This window comes from Megalops cyprinoides, chromosome 11 (genome assembly GCF_013368585.1).
Source record: "Megalops cyprinoides isolate fMegCyp1 chromosome 11, fMegCyp1.pri, whole genome shotgun sequence".
In the NCBI taxonomy this organism is placed as follows: Eukaryota; Metazoa; Chordata; class Actinopteri; order Elopiformes; family Megalopidae; genus Megalops; species Megalops cyprinoides.
This window is the reverse complement of record NC_050593.1, coordinates 33,339,084-33,358,543: the sequence shown is the minus strand read 5'-3', so window position 1 is coordinate 33,358,543 and position 19,460 is coordinate 33,339,084. Positions and strand designations below refer to the sequence as shown.

The following is a 19,460-nucleotide window of genomic DNA, read 5'->3' as shown; positions in this document are numbered from 1 at the left end:
TCATGGCCTCTATGTGCTTTACAGATTAGCGACGATCACTGTCAGGTTCATCTAAACAAAGAACAATGCATGTGTCCCTTTGCTTAGATGTTTGTGTGTTCATGTCATTAACTCTAGGATGGAAACTGATGGAAATATCAAGGGCTTTTTTTTTCACTCTCCCCTTCACTCATACATTTTTTATACCATTGTAAAACTATAATGGATGCCAGTGTGGAGTAATCACAGTTCTTTATCGGACCACTGAGCAGGGTAATCTGTGAATCTGCAGAGGGGCGGGCCTATTGGTTTACAAATTAAATGACTGCTTACCCATGCCGTTAAATCACTGAGGAGGGGATTAAGAAATGGATAAGTAGTACATGCGTTAGCTCCTTCAATCTTCGTCCAGTCAGCTTCTTTTGCATATTCTTTTTTTTTTCCCTTCCCCCTTTGTTTGGGTATCCTCAGTGCAGACATCCTTGCGGGGATTGTGTCTGTGTGTGTTTGTGAGGGAGAAGCATTGGTCAATGAGCCCACGTCTAGCTGGGTCACACTCTCTAGCTCTGCTCCCTTGAAGTGAGTAAGTGATCTCCAGGGAAACGGAATGCTCGCACAGTTGCTCTCCCCCTGAATTCCAGAGCTTACAAAATATGGAAGCTGACGTATTCATTAAGCACGAGCGATAGTCTTTACCTTTACTGTGTCTGCTTTACTGTACCCCAGTGAATAAAAATCTGCCTTTCCCTTCCCTTTCTGGCGCAGGTTTTTTTGACGTAACTGGTCACGGTGCTTTAAGGTGTAGTTACAGAGAAGTTCTTCTGGGTGGAAAGATGTGTGGTCGGTGCATGTTGCTGCGCGGCGCTGCGCTTCTGTGCTTAACTTCACTTTCTGTAGACAGAAGGAAGCAGAACAGGGCCCACATTAGAGAGTTTAACCGCACCAACGCATGAGATTTGCTTGTGTCCTTCCTGGTCTCAGAGAATGATTTTGGCCCCACCCCTGATGAAATTGTACCACACGTGGAAGCCGAAAACAGAAACTTGTTCTCAGGATCTCAAAGCATCTCCAGCGTACAGTGATTGTAAACTGTGTACAGGAGTCCCGCATCCATTAGCTTTGTTTAAGTTCATCATGGATTGAATCATGCAGGTACCAAGCATATGCTCATCCATTTTGTGTGGATTTCTTTTGGGACACACCACTGGCCTGACTCGGTGTGAATACATTAACGCATGTCGACTTTAGAGCAAATTATGCACTCCAGTTGGATACGCTGAAATGCCAAGACAAGATGAGCGTTTTACTTGCAGCCAACTCAGTTTCGGCTTGTAATTCAACAGTAAGAGTGATGGACTCAGTGTAATTATTTCACCATGATGAAGTTAAAGTGTGCGGTTTGACACATTTACCTAAGCCAATCAGCAGTGAATGCAGTTAAAAAACAAAGGGTCACAACGCCGGTGCACACTGTATAGTTCAAATGTCAGGTCAAATATGGGTGTCATTAGAAATGACTCCTGTAACCTAAAAGGAGACTCTGGTAAATTAGCAGTGGGTATTGGCTATTCTTCACCTCCTCTAATCATTCTTTTTAGATATTATATAATATTATGTTACATTATGATTGCATTATTTGTGTTCAGGTTTATTCTTCTTGAAATGGGAAATCTGGTTTCAAGTGAATTCACTTCATTTTCGAGCTACAGATCAAAGCAGTGGTTTTTTTATTTTATAAATGAAAGTGCTTCAAAAACCTTAATATTAATTGCTGCCTTTTTGTATTGTTTTAGCAAATGCAAAGAAAAAAATTGTCTGTAATAACAGTGGGTCTCATATCTGGTGGCCAGGTCATTTTTGTTAACAAGTACATCTACTACATGTTTTAACAGAGAGCCAAACTCTATTAATTAAATTAATACAAAACATTCTTCTTAATGATGTAATTAACTAATCCCCTTATTCATCTAACATTAAACCAATGGATGTTGTGGCACCTTTCAGTACATGTACCTTGTTGAGCTGCTTTGATCTCAATGTTAAAGTGGAATGCATTGTGTCATGGAGATGGAGCTGAAGGCAATGTTATTGGATTGAATTTACCTGTAAGGACATTGATCACATAGAAACACATGTCATTTAAGATGTGTAAAGCCAATTGTGGTTGTACAAGATTTTTTTTTTTTTTTTTTTTTTTTGTACCCTAAATTTACCCTGAACTACATGATTTGACTGGACACATTGTCCACCCATCCCTGATAAAAATGACCTCCTGTAACTCTGTCATGAACTGTAAGTCTGGCCCTTTGAAAGTGCAGCTCTCCCACATTAAATGGTTGCTGATTTCTGTTTGTGGAGATGCCTCCTGCCTCTCAGAAAATAACGCTCAAAACAATCCATCTGACCCATCGCAAGGCACCAGGAACCAGATCCTATGATGTGTGTATTCTTGCATGAGAGCATTTTGGTGGATCACAGAGGAAGGAATAACGTAAGAACATGACATTTTGTTTCCGAGCGAGTGCGAATATTGAAATCTATCTGACGGTAAATGCAACAGTGGCCGTCTCTTGACATCCCCGGATGAATTTATCAGGAAATCGACTGCGCTGTGTGCATGTGCCAATATGTTCTGCTCGGTGAAAGGAAGTAGATGAATGCTCTGAGGTGAAGACAGACTTCAAAAGATGCTGAACCAAAGGCTGGCAGTGCACAAATACATCAATCATATTGTGCGTCTTTGTCAGCTAATGTACTTTGATACTTTTACTTTAGTTGGATTTGATGGGTTTTTTTTTCCCCACTTCAGAATCCAGTGTAGGTTCTTTGCATGACTTTTTCCATGTAGCATCCAGACCCCTGAAGTTGTTCAGTTGATCTAATACTTCAGAAAGTTTTTGAGACTGTAGCATCACTACAGCCGCATTAGTTTACACTTATAGTGGTTTGACCACCATTTAATCTTGCGGAGTAGTGCAGTGGAAATTATGTTGTAGCAGTCACGTCTGTGTTCCTCCTTTAAATAGTCACAAAACACATTTAAACACTTGTGCGTGTTGTATCACTCACTTCCTCATGGGGAAAAAAACGGAGACAAGTAGAATATGGTAAATTGATTTGTGTAATCACAATGGTTGAGTTTAGCTCTTTAGAGGAAAAAAAAATAAACATAACATCTCTAACTCTTGCACCAGACACTGCATAGAAATTCAGTCATGCACTCATGCAGGCAGCTATGCATTGTCGTGCTAGCTCGAGGTCCCTTTAGCTCATGCACTGTCACTGCAGTTTGGTGGAGAAGCAGCCCTTATGGATGCATGGTTGCTTGCTTGGTCACTGTGCAAAAAGCAAGTGACCACTATTCAGACAGCAAGTTTTCTGATGACATGCCTGCCTGCAAGCCGCTAAATAAAAGCTTTGTTCATTTACAACCAGCTTTCTGATGCGTGGGCGAAGAGTATTACTAGTAGCAATGGTAGTGGTACTGTTAGTACGATGATGATGTCTGACTTTGTTCTGCAGTTTTATGCCGGTTTAAATGCACCCACCACAGAAGATCCTTTTGTTCCCTTTGAATTGCTCTAATGTCCAGTTTGGAGTGCGAGCGGCTTGACATTCCTTTGTCGCCAAAACAAAAGGAGTCACATGATACATTTGTGTGGAGTATCTGAATGGGCCCCGGTTGGCAGTCCAGGCATGTTCCAGCGGTGACGGGGAGGTATCTAACCAATTTCAAATCTCTGCCAACTTCTGTTTGGAGGGTAGCTCATTGACCCTCCTACGGGCTCTTTCGCCATTTCATTTGTAGAGAATTGTCTGTATTGTCAGTTTAACATGGTGGCGGTTATTATCACTAACATTACTCTTAACACTGTGCTCACCGTGCATATAATGCCATTCACTGTGTCAATGACGTTCAAGCAATTTTTAACATACAAAGAGTCGGCAGGATCCTAATTATCTGGTTATGGACAAACTGCAGTGCTCTCTGCCTGGAAGTCCATTTCTGGGCCTCCCCTTCCACAGCAGTCAACAATGAGAACTGAGTAGGCTTTGTATTGGCAAGGTGACAGCTCATTCACTTCCACACACATTTCTCACTATTCAAGAGCAAGCAATGGTCACTGCAAATAGCTTCTACTCCCTAGCTGTGACTCTCTGGAGGAAAGGTAGCAACCACGGGTAGCGAGACGGGAGAGGGCTTTATAACGATTCAGTTTAAATTTTGAGAGTGACGCTGTGTTGTACAGTTGAAGAGCGTGTTTCACCGTCAGCTGGGTTTTATGTGTGAACACACACTGCTTAGATCACTGAGGAAAAAAAATGCTTTTGAAAATAAAATTCCAGATATCTGAAGGTCCATGGCTTGAATCATTCATTTGTATTTTTATAATATACAGTTTTCATTTATAAGAGAATCCACACCTATGCACCTCTGATATAATTTCTATTCTAATTAGCTCAAACTTTTGATGCCCAGATGTTCTAATTAAGAATTATAATTATCATTATCATTAATGAATTGTAATAAGAATTATTAATAATAAATTACCAAATTATTACATCATCTTTATTGTATGTTATTTATATATTACATGTGTTTTTATTTATTTATTTATTGCTGTAACTACTGATAGTTGTCCGTTAAGGTTTTGAAAGGCTTAACAGTAAAGTTTGAAAATGACACAAAAAAGAGAGGTCTCTCACACACCATCTGTGAATGCCCTCATCTCTTGTAATGACCTTTAAGTAGTCATATTGGATTAAATATGAAAGGCTTTGTTCCAAGCGTCCAATAGACAATCCTCCTGAAATGAGACACTTGGAAATTATTATTGCTAGCAATATAAGATAATGGGTAGTCATTACTCTCCCAGCTGTCTGTGCTCACATATATTGCCTGTGCTTGAAACACAATGCATCTGTCATATTCAGGGGGCACTTCAGAAGGCACTGAATTTGAAATGTTTTTTTAATTACCACAGTGAAATATGCGTTGTAGACACAATGTCTTCGCCATTCAGAGAATACTTTTCTTACTGTATTGATACAGATTGAATGATTGTGGATGAAGTCAAAGGTTTTCTTGTGCTAATAGGTTTCGTTTTAGGTTATGGTGCATTCACGCGGTCTACAAAACAAAGCGCTTGTTGAAGTGAGGGGCCACTTATGTCGGCATGTTTCAGTGGACATCAAACTCATTGCACATTTTGGAGGGAAATTCAAAAGATCATGCAAGAGATCCCCATCTGTATGCCGACTGGCTGGTGGGTCTTTCCAGTGCACTCAAAGTGTGGTGGGAAGGCTCAGAACCACATGCCTGTTTTCAAAGTTTCAAGAGAGAAGACAGTGATCCTATTCAAAATCAGTGAGTTCCAGCAAGCAGCAAAGCTTTGCAAAAAGTCCATGTGAACACAGCTTTCCACTTACAGATTGTGAATGGCATTCAGTCTTTCTGCTACGGTACTTTGTTCTTAACTCTGAGACGCATCATCACAAGTTTAGTTTATGAAAGAAACATAGCAGTTTGATTCAGAATACTTTGCAATTCATGAGTGAGTGTTTCATGACAAAGAAGTAGTGTTTCCTTTCCTGAAATAGTATCGACAACAAAGAAGAAAGCAAGCTCATGGCACAGCCATTTAACAATAATAGAATCAATAGGATTCATGTGATCCTAGAAAGAGTGCTCAACAATGAAATCTATTTTAATTACGGAACAAACAAGTAAACACAGTGAGTCAGTTGCTATGGATCTGAATGTGACTGACATGTCAATGAACCCAAGGTTAGATTTGCATCTGTGTTAATTTGATATTTGCATATTCTTTGGCCCCAAGACTGGATGTTCGAATAATCGAATGTGGCTTTTTTTTTTCTTCTCAAAGTGCTTGTTGGAAGCTCCAGCCCTTTCTGTGAAATGATGACTAACTTCTTAGAGATCCTGTATTCACTCACATTCTCAGGCAGGAGAATTTGTGTCGGTGAATTGCCTTGTGTGGTTCTTTGGCTGCCTCCATGAATATTAATGAGAGAGTAAAATCGGATTTTTCCTCCTTTTTTCCTTATTTGACATATCTTCGATTACAGCTCTGAGTACTCGATTACTGAACTCATGATTGAATATTCGAGAGATCGAATATTCTGCGGCTCATCCCTAAACAGGGATTTAACATCTCTCAGAGCTGTGAATGCACTCACTCATGCAAACAGACACCATGTTGGAATGGCTTTTTTAAAAAGTACTTAATCTTCTTTAAAACACTGTATCGAAATGAAAATTGTACTGGAATAAACACCTCTGTATACAAGTGAACAATTGTTCACTTGTATACATGTATAATAATGTAATACAGATGTTTGAGGTAAATGTCACCGTGAGGCACTTGTGTATTCTTTTCCTGCTTTCTCGGGGGGATTCTGCAGGAGAGGAGGGGCAGGGGGTTCCGTGGGAAGGGAAAATGAACATTGTATCAGTCCAGGCAGCAGCTGCTTTGAAACATATAATAGGTGTTTACTAGATTGAAATGATTACAGCTCTGTCATAGCGGGCGACGTGTGCACAGTGTCTTCCCTGAGAATAGCATCATGAATATTACTGTGATTACAAAGAGGGGTCTTGTCACAGGAAATTGACTGTCTGACTGATGCTCGGACTACTTTAATGATAACGGCAGTGTATACATTTCCACTTCCGGCCCTTGGGTTTGCACTGTGTGGCAAGTACTCTCTCCACCTCTCTGTCACTCTCTCTGTCTCTCTCTTCTCTCTGTCCCTCTCTCTGTCTCTCTCTTCTCTCTGTCCCTCTCTCTGTCTCTCTCTTTCCCTCTCTCCTCTCTGTCCCTCTCTCTCTCTCTCTCTCTCACTTGCTCTCCCTCGCTCTCTCCCTCTCTCTCTCTCTCTCTCTCTCTCTCTCTGTCTCTCTCTCTCCCTCTCTCCCCCTCTCTCTCTCTCTCCTCTGCTTTCGCTCTCTCTCTCTCTCTCTCACTCTCTCTCTCTTCTCTCTGTCCCTCTCTCTGTCTCTCTCTTTCCCTCTCTCTCTATGCATGTCTGTCTTTCTCTCTCTCTCTCTCTCTCTCTCTGTATGTCTCTGTCCCTCTCTGTCTCTCTGTATGTCTGTCTCTCTCTCTCTCTCTCCGTATGTCTCTCTGTGATTTAAAAGTGCAACTGCAGAACTATTCAACCGGTAAAGTTGAATTACTGAGAAATCACAGGTTTTTCACCGTTTTATTTTTTCCAGTTTGTATTCTTTTTTTATCAGTAATGTGTCTAATCCTTCAAATGATTTAAAAAAGACTAAAGGCCTGTGGCCTACTCTTCCACTGCAGACCAAGGGGAATCGCTCAGCCCTAGGGTGTTGTGGAGGAATCCATAGGTGAAAATGACTCGTGCACATTTCATTGACTGGGTCACTTAATTTTAATCAGAGACAGGCTGTCTGAAGAGGCGTTACTATGGATTCAGACATAGTTCCTTAAACTGGACAGCACTGATCAGTGTATACCTACAGTCAACACAATCTGGAACAGGTGTAGCCTTCAGTGGCTAACCCTCAGTGTATTATATGTAGGTATGTGTTTGGATCAATAGTCTTTTGTTCCTCCTGGGCCTTCTGCAATAATTTTGTGCATAACCTTAATGCACTTTTTGATTATATTTGATGATGATTTATGCATGCATCCTTCAGTTAAATTCCACAGAATCACTTTTCACATTGGGATATAAAATAAGATTTGATTTAGATTTTTTTCATCTGTTGGAACACAGTGCAGTGGGATACACTGGGATTAATAGGGGAGTTGGGGTCCATGTGTCTTGCTACTTTTTACAATCTTCCTGTTGAATTATTTTCCCCTGGTTTGTCAGAATCATGTGATTGGTACGAGTTTATGGCCTCCTAAGATTACTAACCACTCCGCATGTCTTTTTTCCCCCCACTGAGTTCTCCAGTGTATCCCCCAGATTAAATATTTTTTTCTAATGCCTTTGAACATCTGTCGACAGAAAGTTAATGCTTCACACTTTTTAGTCATTTCATATGGAGTTTGTGCTCTTGGTAGACCAGTGGACAGTGGCTAGATTGAAATGACCCACATCATAGGGAGTACTGTATGTACTATTCTGAGTTTCAGAAGAAAAACAGCGGCTGTCTGCAATTAAAAAAAAAACAGCTGTCAGTAGGGATAAATATTAATTTGTCAGAATGTTGTTAAAGGATTTTTTCCTGTTCTTTTTTATCTGGTCTTTTTTAGGACACGTCAGCAACATGACATCTTAAACATTTTTATGTTGATAAAATCCTGAAGGTGCCCCAGGAGGGCGTGTGAACACATGAATGCTGGCAATATACCATGCCTTTCCAGTCTGTAGTCTTGGAGTTTCAACAGTAATATTGTTTTCTGGTCACATATATGCATGACTATGTTTTAAACTAACTCTTAAAATGTTTTTATCTATTCCATAGGATTTCACTTGGCATCATTTGGAATTTGGTGTCGTCATAATTTGGCAGTGATTCCAGTCTGGCTTGTGTATTAAACTGCCTAGATACACTAACCATTATTTTATTACGCCTTTGTTGTCATGTATGGGTGCTGTTTTTGCTACATATTCTTTTTTTATGGAAATATTTGAAAGTTGAGTCAATTACCCACCACAGTGAAATGATATGGATTGTGGTCTCTGTGACACTCATTAAGGGCTAATTAGCAAATTAGTAGTATTTCAAGTACTTAATTAAATTAGCTTACTGTGTGCCAATATGTTTGTCTGCGGCTGTGTGACTGTGTCAGGTCTGTTGCATCACTTAAGGTGAGGGCCTGAGGGATGTCATCTGCATTTGTGGGTTATTCCTCTGAATGCCTGACAGAGTTAAACACATGATGCATCAATCTTCAGCATAACAGTCAGTCGGGCCACACGTTCAGCTTGTCACGCTAAAGAGCAAATCCAAAGGAAAAAGACAGTGACACTAACTCCCATATCTGACTAAATTAGGGGTTAAACGGTGCCCCTGGTCTTTAAGATTCATTTGAATGACTGCAGCATGGATTGCCAAATTGACTTTACATGGTCTTAACGTGATATATAAGATGAATTGGTCCAGTTGCCTATGGATTAGCACAGCTGATTGAATTAGTTTTTCCCCCCTTTTTCCCCCCTTACCAAGTTAATTACAATATGAATATTTTTTTAATGATGTATATTTGTAAATATTGTAACTGTTTTTATATTTTGTAATATATCTCAGTAGCCACTGTACCATCAGAATAAAGGTTCTTCCATATATGTGTGCAAAATATAAATGGAAGTATTCTCATGATGTGTTCTGAAGATGGGCTTTTTGTCTCTTTACTGTTTGTGTTTTAGAAAAGCTCAAGTTTGTGCAGTTCAACAGTGGCAGTGTAGCAGTCTGTTCATCAGCTCCTGGGGCTTAAGACTGACTGCGCTCACCACATGCATGTTTTTATTCTAGAGCTCCTTATGAAACACTTAAATAATAAGCATCTTTCGAGGTTGCAAATTGGTGAAAACAGTAATAGCCTGATTAGGTTTCATTTCAACACCCCCCCCCCCTTCACCACACACATAAAAATGCATATTGAAACATATAAATAAATTAAGATGGGGGGGGGATCCGTAAATAAAAACCAGTATGAGAAGTCTTTGCCTTGATGCTGTGAAAATGTGCTAGAAGGCATTGCACACACAGAAAAGCTCCACCACCTCCATGCTTCCTTTCAGCAGCCCAGTAATGAATAGAGAATTGTGCAAGCGGCAGACCAATTTGCGCACTGGGAAATTGGGTAGACAGAGCAGAGCCACAGACATGTTTGCTTAAAAACAGCAAAGGCTACCCAGATTAATAGTTCCCGAAAAGGTCGGCTTCTCTGTTTCTCTAGTTTCTTTGGTAATGATGGCACTAACAGAAATTAAATGCACTACAAATTGAATGCAGTGCAAGTATTTTTTTTTTATGGTGGCATTGGTGAGATGGTAGTTTGATATTCTTTTGAGTTATGGTTCACTGTCTCCAAATGTAGCGCGCGAAAAGACATAGTCATATTTTTCCCCTTTTGAAACCTGGAAGGAATAAAGCTTTTAATTCCGTTCAGTGCACCGAAATCTAAACACACATGCAAAACATTCTGTATGTTATTTCACAATGACAAGTATAACAAATACATATTCACATACTTATATACATAAATATAGTCACATTTAATTAATACTTTGTCATCCATTTTATTTAATGCATTAAATCAGTATATATTTAGAATATTTTGATATAAGGCATTCCACTAAAAATGGTGTGGCTGTCTTACTGAACTTCATCCTTTTGTTCTCTATAATTCCATATTGCAGAATGCCCTGAATCATCACTAATTATTCTAAATATAAAGCACCTGACTTATGTCTGTCCTTTCAATAGGTCATTCAAGATCATTTGCAAAAACACTGCTGCAGCCTTGTTCTTGTGAGATCGTTCTTCCCAATAGCAGTGATCCAATAACAGGGCAAACATGGTGTAAATACTGCAGAGCTGAAGTGAGCCGGGGTGTCTGATGTCTCCCTGTCTATCCGTCTGCTGTCTGCCAAGGGTGCCCTGTGCCTTCTGAGCGGGTGCCCTGTGCCTTCTGAGCGGGTGCCCTGTGCCTTCTGAGCGGGTGCCCTGTGCCTTCTCACACGTCATGGCCACCACTGTAGTGTTCCATTCTTTAAAAATAATGCACTAACTTACGGGGAGATATAGCATTATTCAAAATTGCTGAAGTTCGGATTCAGAATTTCAGAGCTTGAACCGCATCTCGACACCTTAAGCAGCGTGGCGCTCAATCGATTAGGTCCAGGGCTTTGAGGTTGAGGAGACCGCATTCCTCGCAATAGCGTTAGTGATCTTTTGTGTTTAACATTTCCCTTTTTTTTTTTTTTGAAAGATACTTGTATAATTCACTCTGAAAGAGCAAAAGAGCAGGGATGTTAATACATGTGTGAATGACAAAGTAAAGGACAATAAGCTCTAAATAGCTTGAGAATGTTTTTTAATTTTTTTTTTTTTTTAGATGAGTGTAGGTGATGGATGCATTGCTCTTGGTGTTCCGGGGTTTGGAGGGAGAAACAGCTTGACCAGTGCACATTGCGGTATTATACAAAGACCTTTTCAGTGACCTGAGAGCTGCTAATCAGTGCAATTTGAGCTTAAGCCCTGGAGCCAATGAGAATGTATTCTGCTCATGGTACATTCTCTAATTACCCCACTTGAAACACAGACAAAGGCAGCTGTATTTGTTGATAAATGCTTATAAGATATTGTTTGGTCATGCACGCGGTGTAAAACCAGGGATTTTAAATGCATATGCAACCCGGGGAGTTCAAATATACTGACAAACATATTTCATCCCCTCTTTGTGCACGTACACATGCAAGAGGCTTTTGGCTTTCTGTACTCCATTGGATGGTTTGTGCAAGCTGATGTGGGACGTTTTGCCTGCTTGTGTGTGTATGTGTGTGTTTCTTGAGGCCTGACTGGCACAGAAAGGAGTGACTGCTTCTCTGAATGTGTTTTTTTCCCCTCCCTCCCCAACCCCCACACGTATCCTGGTTTCTTTCTCCCCCCCCCCCCCCCCCAACTCCCTCACTCTCACCCCCCCCCCCCCCCCCCACACACACACACACACACACACACACTGCTGACATGTCTAAGGTTTTTTTTTTTCCTGCTGAAAGTGAACCTTGCTCCCTTGAGCACAACCAACACAACATGAGGGGTTAGTTTGTGGAGACACAAGCAGGGAGCCGTTCTAAGCAGCTGATGGACTACGCTGAGCTGAGGAGAGAAGGTGGAATAGATTTTTTGCCAGCAACCCAAGTCCTCGCTAATTGTCTCCAGTATGTTTGTAATCACATTTCAGGAGGGATTTTTGGCCCCCAGAGCTGTTCACCCCCACATGTCCTCATGTGTTCCAGCTTGAAGCATTAGCCAATCAGGCGCAGTGTTCAAGAGAACGAGTGATTATTTAATCTTATTTTTTTTCTTTGTTGAAGTTGTTGCTAGTTAGAAAAGAAATCATCATAGAGCCAAGAATTACATGACATTCATTTAGCAGATGCTGTTAGCCAGAGTTTCTTCCGGCACAATAGAACATAAGTGTATCCACGAACATGTATAACCCAACCTCCTGCCACCCCCAAACAAAAAACTGTTTGTATTGCACTCTTTCTGAACATCAAATAGTCTGTCAGTTGGTGGTCCATAGTGTATGAAGCAACTCTCAACTCTCACTCAATAGCAACTTTAAGTGGGTGCACAATATTGTACAATGGTAGTGACTGGTCCTAATTGGTATTCTTTGGCTGCCTTGACTTTGCAAAATACATGCCTAAATTGCTTGAACACAAACTGGAAAATTGCTACTATGAACAACAATGATTTGTTTGCTCTGGGTTGGGTTCACATAACAAAAGCTGTGGTTGTGGTCTGATTCTGGTCTTAACACTGAGGTGAGAATTTTTATCTTGGGATGATTTTTGGTAGGCAACAAAGCTGCCCCTTGGTTTGGATATGACAAGGACTGCATGATGTGCAACTCAGTGGTGGATCAGAGGAGAGTTTTGATGGGGAAGCTTCAGCAATACACTCTTATATCCCTGTCCCTCGTTGGATTTTGTGTTTTTGGAGAGACCCCAGTGGTGCCATCTAATGCTCTCGGTAATAGTGTTTGTGACCTCTGTCCTTAAGGCTGCTTGGATGAATAGGCTGAAGAAAAATTCTGAACAACTGTTACACTTGATTGTGTGTGTGTTCGCAGTCTCTTTTAAAACTGAGCCATGGACTGTCTTTACCGTGTTGCTAAATGGGGTTAAATGTGTATGGAAACAAGAAAAGAAAGGATGTGTACTATAAGTGAATTATATTTACTATTTTATTTATACCATATTTGCATTTTCTAAATGCACAATTTGAATACATTTAGAAATACAGCTGTCTGTATTTTAAATGAAGGCATTGAATTATGCTAATTTGCGTACAATATCCTCTATTTTCTAAAGAGTGATTTTAAATTTATGATTGTCAACATTGTACAACATTCTTCATTTGTGAAGAATAGTGTTAATGTGTTCGGAATTTGAACAGCTTTTGGTTAGCTTTTTGCCAATAGAATGGGAGTAAAGGATTGAGAAGTGTTCCAGGCATGTCACCTAATTAAATTAATAACTTCCCAAACCTGTCGATCAGTATTTATTTAACCTAGCACCTGTGGTCCTGCAGCCACAGAAATCCCATCATACCTCTTGCTGCTAACTGTATATTTTGAAGGCCTGGGGTTGTCTTGAACATTGCGTGCCTCCCACACCATTGGGTGAATAACAATAAGAGTATAAATACATTAGCTTTCCATTATCATTGGTGCTGAGCCCTTATGACTTTTTTTTTCTTTTTGTTGGAACTTGGTGCAGCCTTTGCCATGTCCCCTTGTGATTTCTACCCTACTAGTATATATATATATATATATATATAGTCTCACAGACCAAGGTGGCAACATAACTACTTTACCAGCATGTGACATAGCTCCCAAACCAAAGCTCAGCTGTGAAAGTTTGCAACAACTGTGACCGTTGCATTGAGTGTACCATGTGATTTAAAGTGGGTCAGAGGGTTGGATAAATTTGTCTCCATGTTTTTACAGCAGTGTGAAGAATTAAGAATAACCTGTTTCTTTTTATTCTCTGGCAGAATAAAGCAACTCCTGCTGCAACCCTTTTCCATCTCTCCTTGATCTCACAGTCATTCAAGCTGTAGTTACATTTTTTCTTCGCATTGGTGTATATCCATTTCATTATGGTTTTGATGCTCAGGGATCTACACCAACCTAGGTAAAGTGCCCTCAACTAGAAGCACCTCTGCCGTTTTCCCAATTGCCCCTTTATACAGATGAGATGTAACAGAAAGGTATCGGCTGCAAACGTATTGTAATTTGCAGACGTGAGATGTGAAAGTATTATCCAAAAGGAAGAATCATTTGGCGTGGTTTAACTCAAATGACTAGGATGTTTTAGTGCCAAACGGGCATGTCTCTTTGAGTCACCTTTAACCAAATCCATTTTGATTCCTTTCCTAGGTGTACAGAAAGTCATTATTTTTGTATTGAATGAGAAGGGAAAACCTCATTCCTGTTGCTAAGCCCTTTATGAATAAAGCTGTGAAATGGCTCGGGTTAAATATTTCGCTTCTAAATGTGTCAAAAAAAAATCTATTTAAATGAGCGAGGGGAAGGAACTTCATTTGAAGCCCTTACATGTACACTGCGGCTGTCTGGGATTTCATCCCCTTGAAATTACTTAATCTGTATTTCACTACAAGGACCCGCTCACGCCCATCAGAAAGAATTGATGTGGTGCAAAGAATTTATGGGATTTAACAAACATTACAAAACTAAAATTGCACAACACAAAGAAATTCTTTGAAGGCTACCTAGTAAGTGCTCTGAATGCTGAAATTGAAATTCACCTGTTGATCATAATTGTGATTTTGAATTTGGTTAGTAATGCACAGCCAAATACAGAAATTAGCATATGACAACATCTTAAGTGCAAAATGTATAGTCTATTCTATGAATGTTTTTCGTTTATGAAATTAGCATTATATATAGTATAGTATATAGTATATATATAATCAGCCTCCTTATCCCAGTTCTGCATATATTTGTATGCCCAGCAGATTCTTCCTCACCTAGTTTAAAGCTCCTGCTATGGTGTTGCATCATATCCACTATCAGCAGTATTAATGCATGTGAGTGGTCAGATGAAACGGTCGTAATATCAACATCCCAGCAGTTAAATGTCTGAGTGCACACCGTCTCTGTCTGTCTCCTGCTGTCTCTCTCTCTCTCTCTCTTCCTCTCTCTCCCTCTCTCCCTCTTTGTCCTTTCTTAATCATCTGCTTTGGAGCCTGACAGCCGTGCCAGCCCTCACACGATTCTCTGACTAAAACCTTGTAAATTAACACAATTAGCACAGCATCATCCCGCTAATTAGCTCCCAGTGTCTGGTGTAGCGGCTCGGCGAGCGGCTGGAGGGAAGTCATGTGGGAATCGGTACACCGCTCTGTTACCAAACAAACACAGCGCTGCAGCCGAGCCAGTCGCCACCACCGCTGCTGCCTCTCTCTCTACAGAGAGGGCTGCTGCAGGTTGTGTGTGTGTGTGTGTGTGTGTGTGTGTGTGTGTAGGTGTGGGTGTGTGTAGGTGTGTGAGTGTATGTCTGTCTATGTGTACATGCATGGAGTCATGGTATGAGTGCATATGTGTTTACATTTGTGGTATGTGTGTGTGCATACGATTGTGTGTGTGTTCATGGATGAACATTCATTTATGTATGAGTTGAAGCTGAATAAATCCACGTGGATAGCCACACCAAATTCATTGGACTGATCATTTAAGTCCCAGAGTTGTGTAAATTTGGGTATCGGGAAAGGTGTGCCGAGATTGAGAGGAGGGACATTTAAAAAAAAAAAAAGGCAGTCGCCTTACACCCCTGTTGCTGCATTGTCCTTATGTGTCACACTTTAGTCTGCGTGACAGAGAGGAGGTGTTCGCCTGTTGATACAGCTGCGTCGCCACCATCGGGGTACAGATGCCGCTCCCCGAGAAGAGGAGAGACAGCCCCAAAGCCTGCTGGGGCACCTGTGTGTGTGTCAATGGCTTAAAGGAAACAATCCGAGAAGAAGAAACAAGATAGTCATTACTGTCCAACCTATTGCACTTTAGAAGACATCTTTGAAAATCACATGCTGAGTCAGAGATGACAGCGTGTGTACACAGTGGTATTTGCAGATGGAGTTTGGGATTAAAGGGGGCAAAGCCTTCTGAGCCCCTGAAAGAAACTAAAGGGAGAGCAGGACAGACACAAGAGCGCCGGCTTGTTTAAATACGTCAGGAAACGGGAGGCAGAGAGGAGGCCGTTGTAATTCACGCCGAGCGCCTGGGCTTTGTGTGATGAAGGCAGCGGAGCGCTGCCTGGGAGATTGCTTTGCTGCACTCCGCGAAGCAGATTTCAAACTGTCTTGGATCGCTTTAGATGAGAGTTGGATTATAGAGTGACCTGCAATGTCTGTGTCATATTGTTCTGTGCAGCACACATTATACTGTGCTAACTAGGTGCTGGGTCCCAAATCAGAGCAGTATCCTTGATGCTATCTGTCAGCAGGGCCTCATATTTTTATATATATATATATATATATATATACACACACATATAGGGGATGGTGTGCGGGAAAATCTGACAAGGTTGGTAGAGCTAAAACAGTCAAGTCTTGAAGGTTACAGTTTTTTTTTTTTTTTTTAAAGAGAGACCTGTCATACACAGTACAGTCTCCACTTGTAGTCTGTGTGTGCATTAGGTGTTGTGGTATCTGAGTGTGCCTTTGGCTGGCCTCATTCTGAAATGCTTAATTCGCATGTAATGTGGTTTTTGCTGTTTGTTGTTGGCATTTCAGGCATAAAGATGCAGTGGACCCCAGAGCATGCACAGTGGGCAGAACAGCACTTTGACATCAGCTCCACCACACGCTCCCCAGCACACAAGGCGGAGTCCTACAGGGGACACCTGCAGCCGACCTACCAGTACGCCTGGGCCAACGACGACATCTCCGCACTGACTGCCTCCAACCTCCTGAAGAAGTACGCCGAGAAGTACTCGGGGATTTTGGAGGGTCCGGGCGAGAGGGCCCTGCTTAGCTCCTACTCGGACGCTGCTCCGGGGCTTCTGAACGGGAGGAAGTCGGAGGGCGAGCCCTGGCTGGAGGGGGTGTACCCTGTGAACTGCGTCCCGGATGTCATTTCGGTGAGTAAGAGCGGGGCGAGCACCGGCCTGCCGCCGGCGGACGTGTCGGCCAGCATCGGGAGCTCGCCAGGCGTGGCAGGAAACCTGACAGAGCCCAGCTACTCCAGCAGCAACTGCCGGAGTCACACGGCCTCCGCCCTACATGCGGAGCTGTCGTCTCAGGAATACACCGCGGGCTACAACGGCTCCTACCTGCATTCAAGCTATGGAGGGCAGCCTGCCTCGGCACTGCCCTCTCCCCACCCCTCGCCTTTGCACAGCGCCGGGCTCCTGCAGCCCCCTCCCCCGCCCCCTCCCCCCTCCCTGGTGCCCAGCTACAACGCCGGGTCCCCCAACCTTTCCGGTTATAATTACCCTCCGGCGGGGTACCCCCCGCAGACCGCCGTCGCCCCCGTGTACAGCCCGGGAGGGGCACCCCCTCCTTCTGCCTACCTGCCGTCGGGAATCGCGGCCCCCACACCTCTGCCCCCCTCCACCCTCCCCAGCTATACCTACCAGTCCCATAACCTCACGCCGATTGCACCAACACCTCTGAGCAGCAGTTCAGCCAGCTCTCTGAAGAGAAAAGCTTTCTATATGGCAGAGCAAGGAGAAATGGACTCCAGTTATGGAAATTTCACCTACAGCCAACAGCGCTCGACTCAGAGCCCCATGTACAGAATGCCGGACAACAACATTTCAGACGCGAGCCGGGGGAATGGGTTTGACAGAAGTGCTGAGGTGTTATCTTTGCCGTTTAAGCCCACCAAGCAGCTGATGCCGTCAGATCAGCAGAGGAAGTTCAGCGGCCAGTCCGGCAGGGCGCTCACCCCTCCCTCCTTCGGCTCGGCCAAGGGCTCCTCGGGTGGCTCCAAGCCGGGCGAGTCCTTCGGGAAGTTCGCTCCAGGCGTCATGGGCGAGCACGGTGACGATCACCGGCAGCACCTATCCCACCCCATGCCGGGACCTACCTCATCCTCCCACCCCGCCGAGGAGCAGCTGAAGAGCAGTGACCCGCGGCTGCTGGAGATGGTCACCACAGAGATCCTCCAACAGGGCCCCCCGGTGGACTGGAGCGACATCGCGGGCCTGGACCTGGCCAAGGCCGCCATCAAGGACGAGGTGCTGTGGCCCATACTGCGGCCAGACGTGTTCAGCGGGCTGTCCGCTCTGCCCCGGAGCGTTCTCCTCTTCGGACCTCAGGGAACCGGCAGGACGCTGCTGGCCCGCTGCATCGCCAGCCAGCTGGGGGCCGCCTTCCTCCGGCTCAGCGGCTCCGCCCTCGTCACCAAGTGGCTGGGCGAGGGCGAGAAGATCGTCCACGCCTCCTTCCTGGTGGCGCGGTGCCGGCAGCCGGCGGTGGTGTTTGTCAGCGAGGTGGACATGCTGCTGTCGGCCCAACTGAGCGAGGAGAGCCCGGTGAACCGGATCAGGGGAGAGCTGCTGGCCCAGCTGGACGCCGTCCTCTCCTCGGCTGAGGATCATGTGCTGGTGGTCTGCTCCACCAGCAAGCCCGAGGAGATGGACGAGTCGCTCAGGAGGTACTTCCCCAAGCGGCTCCTCGTCCCCCTACCGGACAGCGGGGCGAGGCACCAGATAATCAGCCAGTTCCTCTCACAGCACAACTACTGCCTCAGTGACAAAGAGGTGGCGCTGGTGGTCCAGAGGACGGAGGGCTTCTCGGGGCTGGACGTGGCTCGGCTGTGCCAGGAGGCGGTGGTCGGCCCCCTGCACGGCATGCCAGGTGCTGACCTGTCGGCCATGCTGCCCGGCCAGCTGAGACCGGTCACTTACCAGGATTTTGAGAATGTTCTCTGTAAAGTCCAGCCCAGTATATCGCAGAAAGAGCTTGACACTTACACAGAATGGAACAAAATGTACGGGGGCAGCCAATGAAAAGAGACTTTAGAGAAGGAAGTATGGGCAGGGACAGCCTGGGGAAGAGGGATAAATTAAGAGTCCCTTGTTTAATTACAGTGCAGATTGAAAGGAGAAAGTACAGACCGCACTGATATCGGCACCTAAAGGCATCAGTACAGACTTGAAAGGAGCATGCTTTAAAGGAGAGATGGTAATCAGCAAACGACAAATAGAGAAATCTTATTTTGACACTTGATACTGCAGGAGGTGGTATCGCTTACAAAGGTGCAAGTGGGGTGACTTCAAGAGGATGGAAACCCTCTGTGTGTTTGTGTGTGTATGTGTGTGCGCGTGTATGTGTGTGTGTGTGTGTGTGTGTGTGTATATATATATATATATATATATCATTCTGCTTAAGATTTAGTTGCTAACAAGTGCCTAAAGTGGTGCTTTATCATTTTGTATTATTTGTTTGCCTCACAATCTACATTGGTGGCATGTGCTAATATAAAGAGCTTTAACTTCAAACGTGAGACTAAAATTAGTGATTTACTGTTGTTATCGGAGAGTCTGATGTTGGCCATCGTAAAAGCAACAGTATTCCTCCATTGTGTCTGTTCTGTAGCGTCATGTGGGAACAGAAGAAAGCGCATAGGATAATTGTGACGTTGACCCTAATTTATGTACTTTTTTCTTTTGATGTTCTGTTGGCAAAAAAACTCAGGAAAGTGATTGTGATTTGTACAGTACCTCAAAAGGTTGTGTCAAAAGCACTATGTACTGCTGAGAGTATTAGGTAT

The 19,460-nt window shown here is 43.4% G+C and overlaps 1 protein-coding gene across 2 annotated transcripts in view; it reads left to right on the top strand.

The window, feature by feature from the left end:
* LOC118786150 (fidgetin-like) overlaps positions 1-18,874 on the top strand; it is a 43,176-nt gene extending 24,302 nt beyond the window's left edge. For both annotated transcript variants that reach the window (XM_036541219.1, XM_036541218.1), the window contains exon 2: positions 16,475-18,874. In XM_036541219.1, coding sequence (XP_036397112.1) covers positions 16,483-18,696 — 2,214 coding nt within the window. In that variant the 5' untranslated portion in view covers positions 16,475-16,482 and the 3' untranslated portion in view covers positions 18,697-18,874. The remainder of the gene's footprint in view (positions 1-16,474) is intronic.
* Positions 18,875-19,460: the final 586 nt, after the last annotated feature.